The sequence below is a fragment of the Lycium barbarum genome, chromosome 10 (assembly GCF_019175385.1).
Source record: "Lycium barbarum isolate Lr01 chromosome 10, ASM1917538v2, whole genome shotgun sequence".
In the NCBI taxonomy this organism is placed as follows: Eukaryota; Viridiplantae; Streptophyta; class Magnoliopsida; order Solanales; family Solanaceae; genus Lycium; species Lycium barbarum.
The window spans coordinates 91,830,629-91,847,389 of NC_083346.1; the positions used below are offsets into that span (position 1 = coordinate 91,830,629).

The 16,761-nt window shown below is 39.4% G+C and overlaps 1 protein-coding gene across 1 annotated transcript; it reads right to left on the reverse strand.

Moving 5' to 3' along the window:
• Positions 1–1,147: 1,147 nt before the first annotated feature.
• On the reverse strand, positions 1,148–1,762 carry LOC132613122 (uncharacterized). The gene is made up of 2 exons (XM_060327172.1): positions 1,529–1,762; positions 1,148–1,399 (listed from the first exon to the last, which is right to left on the reverse strand). The coding sequence occupies exons 1-2, from the start codon at positions 1,760–1,762 to the stop codon at positions 1,148–1,150; spliced, it is 486 nt and encodes a 161-aa protein (XP_060183155.1).
• Between the last annotated feature and the right edge of the window lie 14,999 nt (positions 1,763–16,761).

Genomic DNA, 16,761 nt, shown 5'->3' on the forward strand with positions numbered 1-16,761 from the left:
ATATATGTTTCGAAAATGATATATTTTACACACGCCCTTTTAATGTCATAACATTGGTTACTCAAACAAGGTCTCCCGTCTCTTTTTCTCCTTCTTGATGTCGACTTGTGAAATTTTCGAATCCCTTTCGAAAATTTTGCCCCAGATTTTATGCACCTTTATACCAACTCGAATTTTGCTATGTCGAAGGAATTTTTGAGACCCTCTCAAAAATGTTGCCCCAGTGTAAGTGTGTACTTGTCAATTCTTGATTTCACCATGCTTGAGAAATTTTTGAGATCCTTCTCAAAATTTCTGCCCCAGTGTAGAAATTTTAATCAGTGCTTTCCTTAGAGCTGATATATTTAAAGAATTTTTGAGGTTCTCTAAAAAAAACCTCAAAAATTCTGCCCCAGTTTCCTTGTGGGGTTACCTTTATCTTCCTCTCACTAAAACATTTCTGAGGTTTCCTAAGTTTTTTTTTTTTTTTGGGGGGGGCGGGGGGGGGGGGGGGGGGGGGGGGATTTTGTTTGGAATGACTGAGCTCGAGAGAGCTCCTACATATCCCAAACGGGAATCAGGTCATAACGTAGTTCAAAATACATAATTTTGGATTTTTGGTTAAAGCGACCGAGCTTGGAAAAGCGCCTACGTATCCCCTTATAAGTATAGAGAATCAGGTCCTTGCGTAGTTCGTACATGGTTTTGGATTTGGTTTTTTTTCTAAAAATACCAAATTATAAGAAAACGAAACGTAATCAAAGCAGCATAAACTATAAAAACTCTGAATCTTCGCAGTCGTCTTCTTCTTCACACGTAGTATCTCTTGATGGCATCTGAATTTATTTCTCTTGGCCACTCTTGACCATCCATTTCAGCAAGTACTATGGCTCCTCTTGATAGTACTTTTCGCACCATATAGGGCCCTTGCCAGTTTGGTACAAACTTTCCTTTGTATTCTTCTTGGTTTGGGAATATTCGTTTGAGCACCAATTGCCCAATTTGAAAAATACCTGGTTCTTACATGCTTGTTGAAAACTCGTGCCATTCTTTGTTGGTACAATCGACCATGACAAACAGCGATCATTCGCTTTTCATTTATCAAAGCAAGTTGCTCATACCTCTTACGGATCCATTCTGCATCGTCCAACTCAGCCTTTTGTATTATTCAAAGTGAAGGGATTTCTACCTCAGTTGGTATTACTGCTTCAGTGCCATACACCAACAAGTATGGAGTGTCCCCAGTTGAAGTTCTGGCTGTGGTGCGATATCCCAATAATGCATAAGGCAGTTGTTCATGCCAGTCTTTGTAGTTATCAATCTTTTTTCTGAGGATCTTATTGATATTTTTATTGACGTCTTCCACAGGTCCATTCATTTGTGGCTGATATGCAGTTGAATTTCGATGAGTGATTCGGAACTGCGCACACGTGTCTTTCATCAAGTGGCTATTCAAATTAGCCCCATTGCCTGTTATGATTGATTCTGGGATACCAAATCGGCATATGATGTTGTTGCACACAAAATGTATGACTATTTTCTTTGTTACTGATGAAGAAGATGCCGCTTCCACCCACTTGGTGAAGTAGTCTATGGCGACCAAAATGAAGCGGTGTTTGTTTGAGGCATCTACCTCAATTGGTCCTATGACATCAATGCCCCAAGCGGCAAATGGCCAAGGCGGCGCTATGGCATTCAGTTCTGTCGGAGGAACCATTATCAAATCTCCATGAATTTGGCACTTATGGCATTTCTGGACGAATTTGCTATAATCATTCTCCATGGTCATCCAGTAATACCCAGTTCTTAGTATGTGTTTGAACTTGACTTCTTGGAACCGATTTGCCAATCTTTGCACAAGTCCGACATACGGTATGATCTTTTCATTTTAGTGGCCCACTCTCCTCGAACCTGCTGAATTAGCAAATCCGAGTCGCCAATTTCCTGAAGATCTTTCACATCTATGCTGAGGGCTAAACGTCGACCCAGGATACATGCTTGGTATTCAGCCATGTTGTTGGTGCAACTGAAGCTCAACTTGGTTGCCACTGGATAGTATTGGCCTGAGTCTGAAACCAAGACGGCTCCGATTCCTGATCCTTTAAAGTTGACTGCTCCATCAAAGTATACTTTCCATCCTAATTCATATTCATTTTCTTCACCCTTGATTGTCATTATTTCTTCATCTGGGAAGTAAGTCCACAAAGGTACGGTATTGTCATCTACTGGACTTCTTGCCAGTGCTTGCCCTTTAACTGCTTTCTGTGCGACGTATTGAATATCGAACTCACTTTGGCCATTTGGCCAACTTCCCTACGGGCATAGGCTGGGGAAAGTTGTACCTTAGGGGATCCATTCTTGAGATCAAACGAGTCGTGTATGCAGCTATATAGTGTCTTAGTTTCTGAGACACCTATGTCAGAGCGCAACACGTCTTTTCCACCAAGGAATATCTAGATTCACAGGGTGTGAACTTCTTACTAATGTAATAGATGGCTCTCTTTTTCTTGCCTGTTTCGTCATTTTGTGCCAACATGCACCCAAAAGCATTTTCTGATATTGACATATACAGCAGCAAAGGGCTTCCCGGCCTTGGAGGGACCAAAACGGGTGGATTTGACAGGTACCTTTTAAACGTGTCAAAGGCTTTCTGACAGTCCTCCGTCCATTTAGTTGGAGCATCTTTCTTAAGGAGTTTAAGGATTGGTTCTATGATTACTGTGGACTGGGCGATGAACCGTCCAATTTAATTCAACCTTCCTAAGAAACTCATGACCTCTTTCTTCGTTCTTGGCGGTCGTAGTTCTTGGATAGCTTTGTTCTTTGTGGGATCTAACTCAATACCACGACGATTGACTACGAATCTAAGTAATTTTCCAGCAGGCACTGCTAATGCGCATTTAGCAGGATTCAACTTCGAATCGTACTTGCGGAGTCTGTCAAAAAATCTTCTTAAATGTTCAAGGTAGTCTTCACCCACTCGGGATTTGGTGACGATGTCATCCTGTCACACCTCGAAACCCACCCTAGACGTGACCGGCATCCAACGTCATGAACAACATCGGAAGAACCTAAAATATGCAATAATAGCACTTGAACCCGCCAGGTTCAGTATTCACCTCCAACAGTTTATAGAATAAATTCAAACGAAAGCATGATAAATGAATTAAATCAGCAGAAGTCTTTAATAACATAAACCTTAATCAAGCGTATCATATGCCCAAGAGTTAAATAAAACTCAACATCTACCCACAAGAATGTATACTATGGAGCTTCTCAGATAAAAAGTAATTATCTGACACATTGGGACGCAGCCCGCTAAAACTAGAATAATAAATGAATATGCTAAGGGGTGTCCTACGAATGAACATGTGGGCTCACCAAGTTAGCAGCAACAGCAAGTCCTTCTTAACCGCCTGAAGTATCAAGAACCTACTCTTCTCTGTTTGCTAACATACCATCAAAAACAACAATGGTGTGCCTGAGTACTTCGTACTCAGTGAGTGACTCGGGGAAAACAATTAATATGGAAATCAAGTACAATGATGCTTAAATAAATCAATTCTGAAAACCATGTGAAATCAATGTAAAAGCAGTTATTCAACTTGTGTATCTCAATAAGAATTATCAAAACTGATTATAAATCCTCTTGTTAAGTTACAACTTTCAAATATGCATTTCAATTTGATCATGATTGTCAACAACAGTTCCAAGAAAGAATAAGGAATATCAAACTTGCCAATACAGGCCCAAGAATCAATCACATCGAAGGAATGACAGTAGAGGTTCCCTAATCACAGCGCACCACACCGGAATATGTGATTCCCGGTGGCTATCCTTCCTCCCGAATAGCTAGACATTAATCGCACTCCGGGTGGCGAACCCGACAGTGGCCACTCTTCCTCCCGAATGGCTAGGCATTACCACACTAGGATCCGTAGTACTACCCTTCCTCCCAAGCAGCTAGGCCAACACAACAATAAAGTTCATAACATAGAAGCCGATTCACAATTTGTCTCAAGGTAGTCACATCATCAATTAGCATTAAAGCTCATTATGTCATATCATAAAGATAAATCATTTCAAAGAATGTCTTGAAAACGTTTACACTTCTTTAACCAAGATTTCAATGTCATAATTCAACATGAAAATAATATTATTAATACTTAACCATCATTATTGATCATCTCTTATAGAATATGATACAAACTAAGTTTAATGTGGGCTTGTCCGCTCACGCATGTTAACCTTAATTACGGCAAGAAGTAAAGTTTCAATTCATGAAAAGTTCACCTTTTTATTCAATAAAGAGCTTTGTAAAAGAGACATTCATCCAAAACCAATTTTCAAAAGAGAGACATACCTTAATTACGTTATACGCAGTTCAACAAATTACTTTCCTAGAGGAGAATCCCCCAAACCCTAGCTTGAACTCCCTTGAAATAGATTATCTTGCTACTCCTTTGAAATAGGAGGTTTTAAGAAGTAATTTTCGTACTTAGGGTTTTTGAACAACTGAAAAGTGATAAAATTAAATGAACCCTTGTTTTTAAAGTTTCTGAGGAATGCGGGGGAAGTACATCCAAGAAGGACATGACGTACTTCTAAGTACGGGCCGTTCTTTAAGGCCCTACTTCCCCAGAAATTTCCAGAGAGTTAATGTGAAGAGGCGGGAAAAGGACGGGCAACGTCCCATCCTTTGAAGTACGGGCCATACTTCTAGGTCGTACCTTCCCTAAAAATTCCAGAGAGTTCATATTTGAAAATACCAAAGAACGTCCGCAAAGTACGGGCCGTACTTTTGTCATAAAATCTCCCAGTTACCGTTGAAATGGGATTTTCATCCCAACACTCCCCGTTTTGGTTTCTAGGTCCCGAATTGTGAACACAACCTAAATTATAAGGTTCGAAATGACTCGTATAACGCTTTCATATTCCATACATATTTACGGGATATTACACATCCATCCATATACACCTCAACCTCTCTATGCATCATATCATGAAAAATGGTGGTCATCGCCCTCATGTAAGTAGCACCGGCATTCTTGAGCCCGAAGGGCATTACCCGGTAATGATACACTCCCCACGGTGTGATGAATGTCGTCTTATGAGCATCTTCTTCATCCATCAATATCTGATGATAGCCCGCCTAACAATCCAGAAAAGATTGCACTTCATGCTTGGCGCAGTTATCAATGAGTATGTGAATGTTCGGGAGTGGAAAATTATCCTTTGGGCTAGCGCGGTTCAGATCACGATAGTCCACAAAAATCCTTATTTTCCCATCTTTATTTGGTATCGGGATATGTTGGCTAACCATGTCGGGTACGGTGTCACCTTAACAACTCCTGACTGAATCTGTTTTTCTACTTCTTCTTTAATCTGGATGCTGACATCAGGTTTAGGCTGCCTGATTTTCTATTTTACCGGGGTAAATCCTTCAAGGATCAGCAACCTATGGGAAATAATGTTCATACTCAAACCCGACATATCGGCGTATGACCAAGAGAAAACATCTTCATATTCTTTCAGTAAACTCTGATACCCTTCTTTCTCAATTTCTGCCAAATGAACACTTATTCTAGTTTCCTAAACCAACTCCTCATTTCCTAGATTAACTGCCTCTGTTTCCTCTAGGTTTGGCATTGGTCTGTTCTCGTATTCGTCTTCGACATCTATCAACCCTTCTGGTTCAGTTACTATTTTTCTTGATCGTCATCTTGTTCGTCGTTGTTTTTACTTGTTTCGTAACATGTCATGACATTATTTGTGGCCTCTATATTATTACTATAAAACAAAATAGCACGATTATTAATCATGTAAAAGCAATTTTAATTATATATATTATAATTATATATATACTTATATAGGTGAAGTAGAACATTTTTGTCTTATTGTAAACTTCGAGGCATTTTCATTGAAATTTTTTAAAAGGAGCGGTACAAACTATGGTCCTGACTCGGAATGGAACATTGAGCCATTTTCGTTATTTAACAACACGTAATAAAAACATGAAAAGGCGACAAGCCGGGCCTCAAATCCGACTTTCGCTGTTTTTTCTGAAAATGAGCATTCTTTCTACCGCAGAGTGAACAGCGGGTTAGAAGTCCATGCGCTTGTTGTTTCTCCTGGTTCAGCATGATGAATCTCTAATGCTTTAAAGCATTCTTCAATGATGGCTGCGCATTCTTCTTCCCGAAACAACGTCCTTAAACCCTCTTCTGGATCTTCGCTGTTGTGACTCAACGGGCCTGCTGTGAAGGACTGGTATAGATGAGGGAACGGCTTTCTCATTTTAATGGGGCCTCTTGGTACATATTCTTCTTCTTCTTCTTCTGCCTCACATGGCTTGTATCTGACCCCAAATCGATATTTTTCATTTTTGATACTCACTGGTTCTTTGATTCCTTGTAAGTTCTTTCCCGGACCTTTCCTGGGCTCAAACCCATTCCTTATCATAGTTGTAGCAACCATTTTGTAGACTAGTGGCATAGGGATATCTTCATCATCTCCCCTACGATCTATCATGGCTAATTCAACAGTGTGAAAATGTGGTGACTTCTCTATGACTGGCACAGAGTTATCCGAATAGTTGTGGACACTTCATTTACCATAAATCACAACTTCTTGGTCATCCCATATGAATTTGAGAAACTGGTGTAACGATGATGCTACAACTCCGGTGGCGTGCAACCATGGTCGGCCTAATAATAGGTTATAGCTTGTTTTGATGTCCATTATGACGAATTCCACTATGAACTCCGCGGGGCCCATTTGTATGTGTAGATCTATTTCTCCAATTGGGTCGCTGGTTGCGCCATCATAAGTTTTTACGTTGGTTCTACTCTGACGGATCTTGCCAACATCATACCTGAGTTGTTTCAAGTCGTCACGGGGCATACATTTAACCCAGCTCCTCCATCAATCAGCACTCGAGGGATAATCTTGTCATGGTATTTGACTGTTATATGCAGGGCATTATTGTAGGACTTCCCTTCTCTTGGTAATTCATCATCATAAAATGATAGCCTATGCGCTTGTACAACATACCTTACGATCTCAGCCAATGTTTCACTTGTAGTGCCAATGGGCACTTGGACTTCATCCAAGGCTTTCATTAAAGCTAAGCGATGTTGAGACAAACTGAGTAGCAATGACATTACCGATATCCAGGCAGGAGTCTTATACAGGTGCTCAACAATCGAATAATCCTTGACTGGCATTTGCTTCTAGAAGTTTTCAGCTTCGCCTTCGGTGATTGGTCTTTTCTGAGGGTTTTCGCGATGTGGCGCTTCGAGCACAGGTTCTTCTGGGGCATAACACCTTCCTTACCTGGTCATACCCTGAACCACAACAGCTATCTCTTTTTCTTTATTGACCATCATCTGGTGCGACGTTTTGATCACAAAGGGTGTATTCTCAACTGGTCTTGATGTTTTGAGTATGAATGGATCGTTATGAATTCGAGCGACTGTCGATGGATATTTGAGTAGAAAAGGCTCTTTTTTGGCTACAACAGATGTCGCAGATTTCTTCCTCAGAGGGCTTAACAATTCTTTTCTCTCTTGTAGAGACAACGAGGCGACGGTGCTTTCTAAACCTTCAATATCTGGACGAATTGTTGCAGGGCTCTCTTTCTATTCGTCACCTCTTTCTATCATGTGAATTTGATTACCTCTATGTTTTGGGAGGGGATTTGTGTCCACATTTGGAGGCGTTGGTTCCAGGATAAGCTCATGATTGTCAATCATATCTTGTAATTTGTGCCTTAGGTTTATGTAATATTCGGTGGCATAGATAACTTGGTTGGAATGATAGGCGCAAGTGAAATTCAGCATGTACCATCGATCCGTGGGGTTAGCAGGTTTTGGTGGAATATCGTTCATTCGCCCGGCATCTCTTAGCTTAGCAAATCAACTAGTCCTTGATTCTAGCAAAGGAGTGAATGCTCTCACAGGTTTCTTTTGGGGTGCCTCATAGTTTGCTGGCGGAGGCTGGTTTTGGAAAGTCTGTTTTTGTGGAGCTTGGTTATTGGGTGCTGGCATTCGATAATTTGGTCGTGGAGCTCGGTTGCTAGGTGCTGGTATTTGATAATTTGGTTACGGAGCTTGGTAGCTAGGTTGTGCGTAGCACACAGACATTGGGCTATATTGGGGTGAAGTGGTTATATAGTTAGTTGGTGGAGGTGATTGGTAGTTATCTTGATTTTTGTGGGTTATCTCCTTTCCCCGGATTTTTGGGCTAGTTGTTCTAGAAACATAGGCTATATCTTCTCTCTCTTTTTTGCCACCTGTGGCACCAGACGCACCTGATCTATTTAGTAGACTAACAATCCAGCCGGTCTTGAGGCCATCTTCGATATCTTCCCCAACGGCGACTAAATCTGAAAAGGAACTCCCTTTCATAGTTATCATTTTGTCAAAGAAATCAGCTTCTTGGTACCGTATGAATGCGGCTACAAGCTCAGCTTCAGTCATAGGTGACATGCACTGCTTCGTCTCTCCAGCGACTCGCATATTCTTTGTAGGTTTCAGTCGATTTCAGACAAATTTTCTCCAATGAGAAGCGATCAGGCACATTTTCCACATTGAAGCGGAATCTTTCCATGAATGAACTTACCATCTCTTCCCATGTTTTCCATCAGCTAATGTCTTGAGAGATAAACCATTCCATGGTTGTTCCCGACAAGCTTCGACTAAACAACCTCATGAGCAAAGTTTCATTTCCGCCATTTCTAACCAATTGGTCGTAATAAGCCCTCAAGTGGGCTCTGGGGTTTCCCGACCCATTAAAATGATCAAATTTTGGAATTTTGAAGCCTCTTGGCAGACCCAGGTCTGGATGTATGCATAATTCAGAGTATCTCAACTCTTCTTTCTTTTTAGAGCCATGTTCCAGTTCAGCAATTTTCTTCCCTATTTCCTTTTTAATCTTGTCTATTCTTGCTTCAAAGAACATTTCCATGTTCTCCAGTTCTGGTGAAGAGTCAATATGGGTGACATGGTCATGAAAAGTGACATTTGGTTGCACGGGGTGAATCACAGGAACTCCTATCGCTCGAGGGGCTTGATGATAAGTATTCGCGTTTGTAGCATGAGCAGGTGTTTGAAAAGTTGGGTTTTGGTGGGAGGAATTCCCCACATGGGCGATATTTTGGCATAGTGGAGTTTGAAAAGTAGCCCTAGTCTGGGTTTGTGGGAAATGGTTAGGAATTGGTAGATCCAGATTTGGGAAATTGGATGGAGGTCTCCTAGCCTCAACATTAGTAGCATTTTCCTTTTTAGCCCTCAGGCGGTCCGCTTCTTCTCTAACTTCAGCCAATTGTCTCATCAGCAGGCTAACAACCTCTTCCAAAGGCATTCCAGCTATGTCGGCTGTAGGGGTACCCTCAACTAAAGCAGTTCTGTTCGGTGGCGGAGTTTCAGGCATGTTTTCTTCTTGAGGGTTTAAGGATGTTGCGGCCTCTTTTGATCGAGTAACTAGTGTCAGCGAATCGACCCCTATCTTTAAGAGAAAACAACTCAAAAGCTCCTAAGTTAGCGTTAAATTTTGGCACGAAACACAAGACATCACGTTGTTTGCAATTTATAGCACATAGATTCATATATTTTATTTCAACTCTTGACTGATTCACATTCCAAGGGTATTTTGGTCTTTTTATATTTTTGGGAATATTGATTTTTCGGTAACTGATTTTTATAGTTGATTTGCTTTTACCCATCCTATACTAAGGGGGGATTTTTAATTTTATTATAAGGACCGAGTCTTAAATAGACTGCCTACGTATCCCACCAAAGAGAAATCAGATCCATCTGTAGTTCAGGCATACACAGAAAAGGTTTTTCCTATGCTACCCGAAACTTAGTTTTTCACCCTGACCAGGCCTTATGTAGGCTTCCCACGTATCCCCAATCGGACATCAAGTCGACGTGGTTCCGTCTACATAAAAAGGGGAAAGGGATACTCTATCTTATTGAAAGCAGTAAAGGGATACTTATGTTTTTTTACCCAATCATACTAAGCAGGTCTTCATTGTCTTCTTCATCTCCATCTTCTATCCTTATCTTCCCACGACAATCCAAACATGGCCTTCATTGGCGTTCCAGTTCAAGCTTGAAATCCACACATTCTTCAATGTCGTGGCCAGGGCGGCTATGGTGATACACACAAACCCTTTCTTTCAGAGATCCTGGGTGACCCAGATAGGTTTGTGGCACTGCTCTTATATTCTTCATACTACATAGTAGGGAGTGGATCCTGGCGTATCACTCTTCGAATTTGGAAAAGTTGCTCCTCCAGAACCTAACCTTTGATATCATTTCTGGATGATTTCTTTCTTGGTCATAAGTCAGGAGAGAGTGGGGGCCCCACAGTTGGCTAATTCTCTCTTGTTCAATCCATTGGATAAGCTTCCTTTCCAATGCTCCACACTCATTGACCGTATGTCCTGACTAACTTCGGTGGTAGAGGCATCTTCTGTAAATCATAGAAGGAACGCATGGTGGCAACAGATTTGGACTTTGCGTATACACTCCATAACTTCCCAAAGTCTCCAAGAGTTATTATTTGGATAGTGATCGGAATATGGACCAATCAAGACTCCAGATAGCACCTATTATTTGGAGGTATCACCTATTAGCAAATCAACCTTTTAAAAGTGGAGCTAATTTTGGTTTTAGGGGTTGTTTTTTTTTTCATGGTTTTTCTTTTGGATAGTGATCGGAATATGGACCAATCAAGAGTTTCGACAAAATATATGATTGTCACACATCAGTTATATCAAATAAGCATTTAGACAATATATAATTCGCTTTCCTACACCTCGTTGCTTCGAGGTTACTAGCGTACGAAGCAGAATTGTGCTATACGTCTAACAAAATATATCGTTCCTGAAAAATAAAAATCCCAGTGCTTCTCATTAATAGTATTTTCCCAAGTGGGATTACCAAGCTTTTAAAGTAAATGAAATAATCAGAAAAAATCTACTCCAGAGATAGAAATATGCTCTTTATCATCTCGCGCCTTCTTGGTCCTTCGAAGGGCAGCCTGAATGGCTACATGGGCTGGCATCATCTTGATCCACTGACCTCTCTGGTCGTCAGTCAATGACGTCCCCATATCTATGGATTCCTTAACAAAAGTGGCGGGTCATTCCAAGATCTTCAATGAGGCATCTGCCTAGTCTGTCAAACTCTTAATTATCTCTTGGTCATATTCTGATTTTGCTTGATGATCCATTTCTCTTCCTTCTATTTGTCGCTTAATTCTTCTAACCTGAATTGCACTCGCGGCTTCCCTATCTACGGGAAGTTTGTACAGATACGGCCCTGGAACGGCAGTACCAGTTATCTCAGCCCTAAGCCACTCGTAGTAATTTTCATCATGACTTGGATTTTTGGATCCTTATCCAACTTATCTTCCCTTATCACATTCTTCCAATCTTTCTGAGCATCTTTTATACCTTCAATTCGACCTTCTTCATAATCTCGTACAAACTCTCCCATATTGCCAACATTCAGAAGAACCTGTCTCATACCAAACTGTCTAAGTACTCTCAATGGTGCGTAGGGTCTGATTCCCCTAATGCCCATAAGCGGTAGATATGGATGCTTATGGCTCTTTACACAAACAATCTTGGAATGAAAATCAGGTACTCTCCACCTGATAAGTTCTTCTCTCAGTCTAGAAAAAATGTGAGCCCATCCTTTCTTATCTTGAACCCCACAAAACATAGCAGCGACTCCCAAATCATCCTCTCTCAGGGCTGGATCTCGGCAGATAGATATACCACTCCTATCTAAATGCTTAAGTATCCACCATTGGACTAGGAGGTTGCAACCCTGGAAGTAATAATAATGGTCGCGACACTTTCCCAGAGCCCAGTATATATCTGATAAGATAATAGGGATGATGTCAAAATATTTAGTAAGCCCATTCGTTGTAACTCCCCTAAGAACAACATGGGCAACAAAGACAACTCGGGTATTAATAACTAGGGAAGAATCTAGTGGAGATACCTTGGTTCCCAGTAGATAGGTGATAAAGGCTAGTGTTTGGTTGGCTTCCCAGGACTGGAGTGAGCAAAACTCAAGAATGTGGCTCTCGTACCCCTGTTTAGATGAATACCTCCCATATAACTCTCTAAAGTCTATAGTGGGTCCCTGTGCCCAATCGGCTTTGTTGACAGCAAACATGTCTTTGATTTCTTTTGGGGTAGGTTTGTGAGAGATAAGGATATTTTAAGCCAACTTCTTTTTGGATCTGTTAGCGCTTCCTACGCTTTCCAAGACATCTCTAATCTCTTCTAAAGTAGGAGTCATCTCTATCTCTCAAAATCTGAACACCATTCTGTCGTTGTCCCAATAACCAGTAATAATCTCTAGCAGACCCAGATCCCCAGTCATATCCATCAACGAAGGTAGGTGCCATATACAACCCTTTATCTCTTTCTTCTGATCATTAGCTAAACCTTTCCACCACATCACTAAACCTGGTGGTGGACCCACAACCATATCAAACTGCACATCAGGAGACATCTGCAAGACAGAACACTGTTAGTTCCCCGCCCCCAAGAACAGTAATTTATTTCACACATGGCACAATAATGCTTCCAAATAGCAAATAGCGGGATGCAATGTCTTCAGGTTTTTACACCATCTGAACACAGTAAGGTGTCTTTCCTGTTCGATTCAGGTAGGTCTGAGATACCCAAACCGGTCTATGGTTAGCATGCGCTATATCAGTAGAGATTTGGTTTCACTCTATGCTAATTATTCTAGAGTGGTTTTCAAGCGAATGACACAGGTTACGAAAGCGGACAAGCTGGGGTTGGGCTCTCTAAGGCTGGGGGATGACCACATGCCCACTCGACCTTAGAGACCTCCAAAGAATATAACAAAAGGTATGTTAGTGACGGATGACCGCAACTCATCTCACGTCGTCATCCTTAAATGAAATGTAAAATAAATGCCAGAAGTGGCGGAGTATGCATGCATCAATGACAGTTATATTTTGCTGAAATTTAAACACATAAATAATTTATATCACTTAAACAATTTATATCACATAAACACACAAATTATTGGAACCCTTATGGTTAGAACCTTAAATTTTCCCCCAGCAAAGTCGCCATCTGTAGCGGTTCTATTTTTTTCGATTCGTATTTGCACTTAACTTATGTAAAAAGAAAAGTGTCCGGCGGAAGAATGGTTGTCAATCGTACCGGAAAAAAAGGAAAAAAAATATACTTCTACATGAATGGTGCTCTAAATGGACTTATTTTAGAGTTGCCACCTAATTTTTAGGAAATTAGGAAAACCAGTTCGAAAAGGGTTCATTCAAAACGGTTAAATTTTAAAAGAATCCTAATCTAACCAAAGTATGAGTAAGGGTTCTGGTGATCCCCCAGGGAAGGTGTTAGGCACCCCGGTATTAAGGATTCGTAAAATACGGTTGACCTACGGGTTCCACTAATATGCCTTTATTGATATAATTTGTTTATGGTGAAAAAACTGTTTCAGCTTATATTTCCACAACAAAAAGATTTTAGTCATTAATAAAATATTCCTTGCTTCAAGAAATAAAAATGGTTAAAATTTGCCCAAAATTGGGCGTCTTAGTGTCGGACTAGAACACTTAGGCAAATACCCGAAGGCTCTTAGCCTAAGTAGGACTCTACATAAGTCCACCCAAACATAATTTTGAAAAATATTTTAGAGTATAGGAAAATAGTTTTTAAGAAAATAATTTAGGTATACTATTATAGTCCATATAATATTCTACATATATATAGTCCATTTTTTATTCTATCTTTTGCTAAGTTTTAGTCAAATTTTATTTTTAGTCTAAGTCTAGATAATCATAATTAGTCCCACAAGTCTTGAACATCGATCCAAATCAGTCCACATGTCATAAGTCCACAGGTTTCATAAATATTCAAATCAGTCCCAAACTTCATAAAAGTCGGAAGTTTTGGTCCCTTTAAACCAAATCAGTCCCAATTTGTATTAATGCCTCAAAATTAGTCTTATCTTTTATAGTAAACTCATTTTTGGCGACTTTAAAATAAGACAATCTCATAGGGGTTCCAATTGACATAATAATTGCGCAAATAATAATTTAAAGTGCATAATTTAAATGAGGTAGAGAATTTGGGCCGACCAAGCCCATAAAAGGAAATTTTTTGTGCAATCAATCCCGTCTTAATTCCAACGTGTGCTCCATTTCGCTCAAAGTTGGGTTGACTCGATCTAGATACTTTAGTGGGCCCCAACGGGTTTTGGATGGACAGAGAGGTAAAAGACATACATGACATTAGCAAATACTCACAAATTAAATTAAGTACTAGATTAAAAGCTATAATGATAATTATTACCATGCCCCCAAAAAATAAATTACATCAGATTTAGGCCAAGCCCATGTAATGACAACTCAAATACTGCCCCAAACATCGCGAAAAGGAAGCCCAAAACAATGATAGTAGCTCAGATACACAGATCACAAATGACGGGGCCAAGCAGTGGGCCCAAATTCACTCTCTTCTTAAATTTCTCTTTAAGTGTCAAAGCTGTGGTATACACAATATACCACTGATATACTACTTAGTTTTCTTCTTAAATTACTAAGTGTCAAGACTCTAATATACATGATATACTATCAGTGTATCACTAATATATGAAGAGCAAAACCCTTTAAAGGGCATACCCTCCATATACACTTGATATTCACTACACATTCCATTAACATTAATTCCAAAACACCACATTCAAGTCACTTAACAGCTTCAAATTTCTCAAAAAGGAATTCCATATTTTCAAAGTTAAACATTTAACTATCAGTCAAGGCTAGCAGCCAGCAAAACTCCATAGCATGTAATTTTAAATGTCAATTCTCAACACAATTAAGGCATAAGTATCATAAAAGAGTTCGACCAATCACAAAGGTCGTTTCACACAAGCAGGACCCTAGGTGTGAAAGATCATTTTTCTAGTTAAACAAACCATGAATGAAGGCAGCCTCAAACAGGAAGCCATAAAGGTTCACATAATGTAAAACTGAAATTGAGCTGATACATGTCATCATCTTAGACTCAAAATATTATATTACACATGTTATGGTCTCCAACAAGTAGGCAGGGGGGTAGGGAACCATGCCTAAGAACCCCGGCAATTGACAAATAGAGTTATACAAGTAAAGTTCAAATAGTAAGACACCATATTTATCCTTTTAAAAAAAGTAGTTTTGATTTCAATCTTTAACAATGCACTAGGTTCTGCAAATTCCAATTTCAGAGCAGATACATAACTAGAAGCAGTGCACAGAAGAGGCCAAGTGCTCATAAAATGACAAAACAAGTTCATGCCACCTCTCCTAAGTCAAAAAGTAGCCTGCTTAAGATCAATGTAGAAAGATAGTATATAAAAAATAACATATACAAGTGACAAGACTAATGATAGGAAAGGAGAGAAAGGAAGATCTAAACTTGTCATTATACTTAGCTCAGAATTCTCTTTTAAGATTAAACTTAGTCTCCATTGGCTTCTATATGGTTAGCCTCTAGTGATCTAGCAAGTAATAGGAGTTTGAAGTCTTGCTAATCAAACAAGCTCAAACAGGACACTTTACACACAATAATTTGGATTAACAATAGGCTTGAGAGAAAAGAATGAGTCACAGGAAGAACACAAACAACACACCATAGTTTAGCCTCTTATTTTTTCAATTTTAGGCAAAAGAGAAACAGTTTTCCCACTCCATATAGTTTATTTTCTAATGAAAACTCCCAAAAACAGTGACCTAATATTCATATAAAGGCCAAATAGGATGCAGACTCTAAAAACCAACAAGACAAGTCACAATATTCTTCAAGTTTCCATTTTTAAACAAATCCTCCAGTTTTAGAGGATTTAATCCATATTCAGCACTTTCTAGATTCACAATGCAAGTTGACAAGATCATTTTTCACCTTTCCACACAACTTAGTAAGATTTAAAGATGCCTAAGAACCCCGGCAATTGACAAATAGAGTTATACAAGTAAAGTTCAAATAGTAAGACACCATATTTATCCTTTTAAAAAAAGTAGTTTTGATTTCAATCTTTAACAATGCACTAGGTTCTGCAAATTCCAATTTCATAGCAGATACATAACTAGAAGCAGTGCACAGAAGAAGCCAAGTGCCCATAAAATGACAAAACAGGTTCATGCCACCTCTCCTAAGTCACAAAGTATCCTGCTTAAGATCAATGTAGAAAGATAGTATGTAGAGAACAACATATAAAAGTGACAAGACTAATGATAGGAAAAGAGATAAAGGAAGATCTAAACTTGTCACTATACTTAGCTCAGAATTCTCTTTTAAGATTAAACTTAGTTTCCATTGGCTTCTATATGGTTAGCCTCTAGTGATTTTGCAAGTAATAGGAGTTTGAAGTCTTGCTAATCAAAAAAGCTCAAACATGACACTTTACACAATAATTTGGATCAACAACAGGCTTGAGAGATAAGAATGAGGCACAGGAAGAACACAAAAAGCACACCATAGTTTAGCCTCTTATTTTTTCAATTTTAGGCAAAAGAGAAACAGTTTTCCCACTCCATATAGTTTATTTTCTTATCAAAACTCTCAAAAACAGTAATTTAATATTCATATAAAGGCCAAATACAATGCAGACTCTAAAAACCAACAAGACAAATCACAAAATTCTTCAGGTTTCCATTTTTAAACAAATCCTCTAGTTTTAGAGGCTTTAATCCATATTCAGGACTTTCAAGATTCAC

Coding starts and splice junctions, on each gene's coding strand:
- LOC132613122 (XM_060327172.1), bottom strand. CDS start 1,762: ATGGAGAATGATTATAGCAAATTCGTCCAGAAATGCCATAAGTGCCAA. Junction 1,400..1,528: donor AAGCGGCATCTTCTTCATCA/GTAACAAAGAAA, acceptor ACGTGTGCGCAG/TTCCGAATCACTCATCGAAA.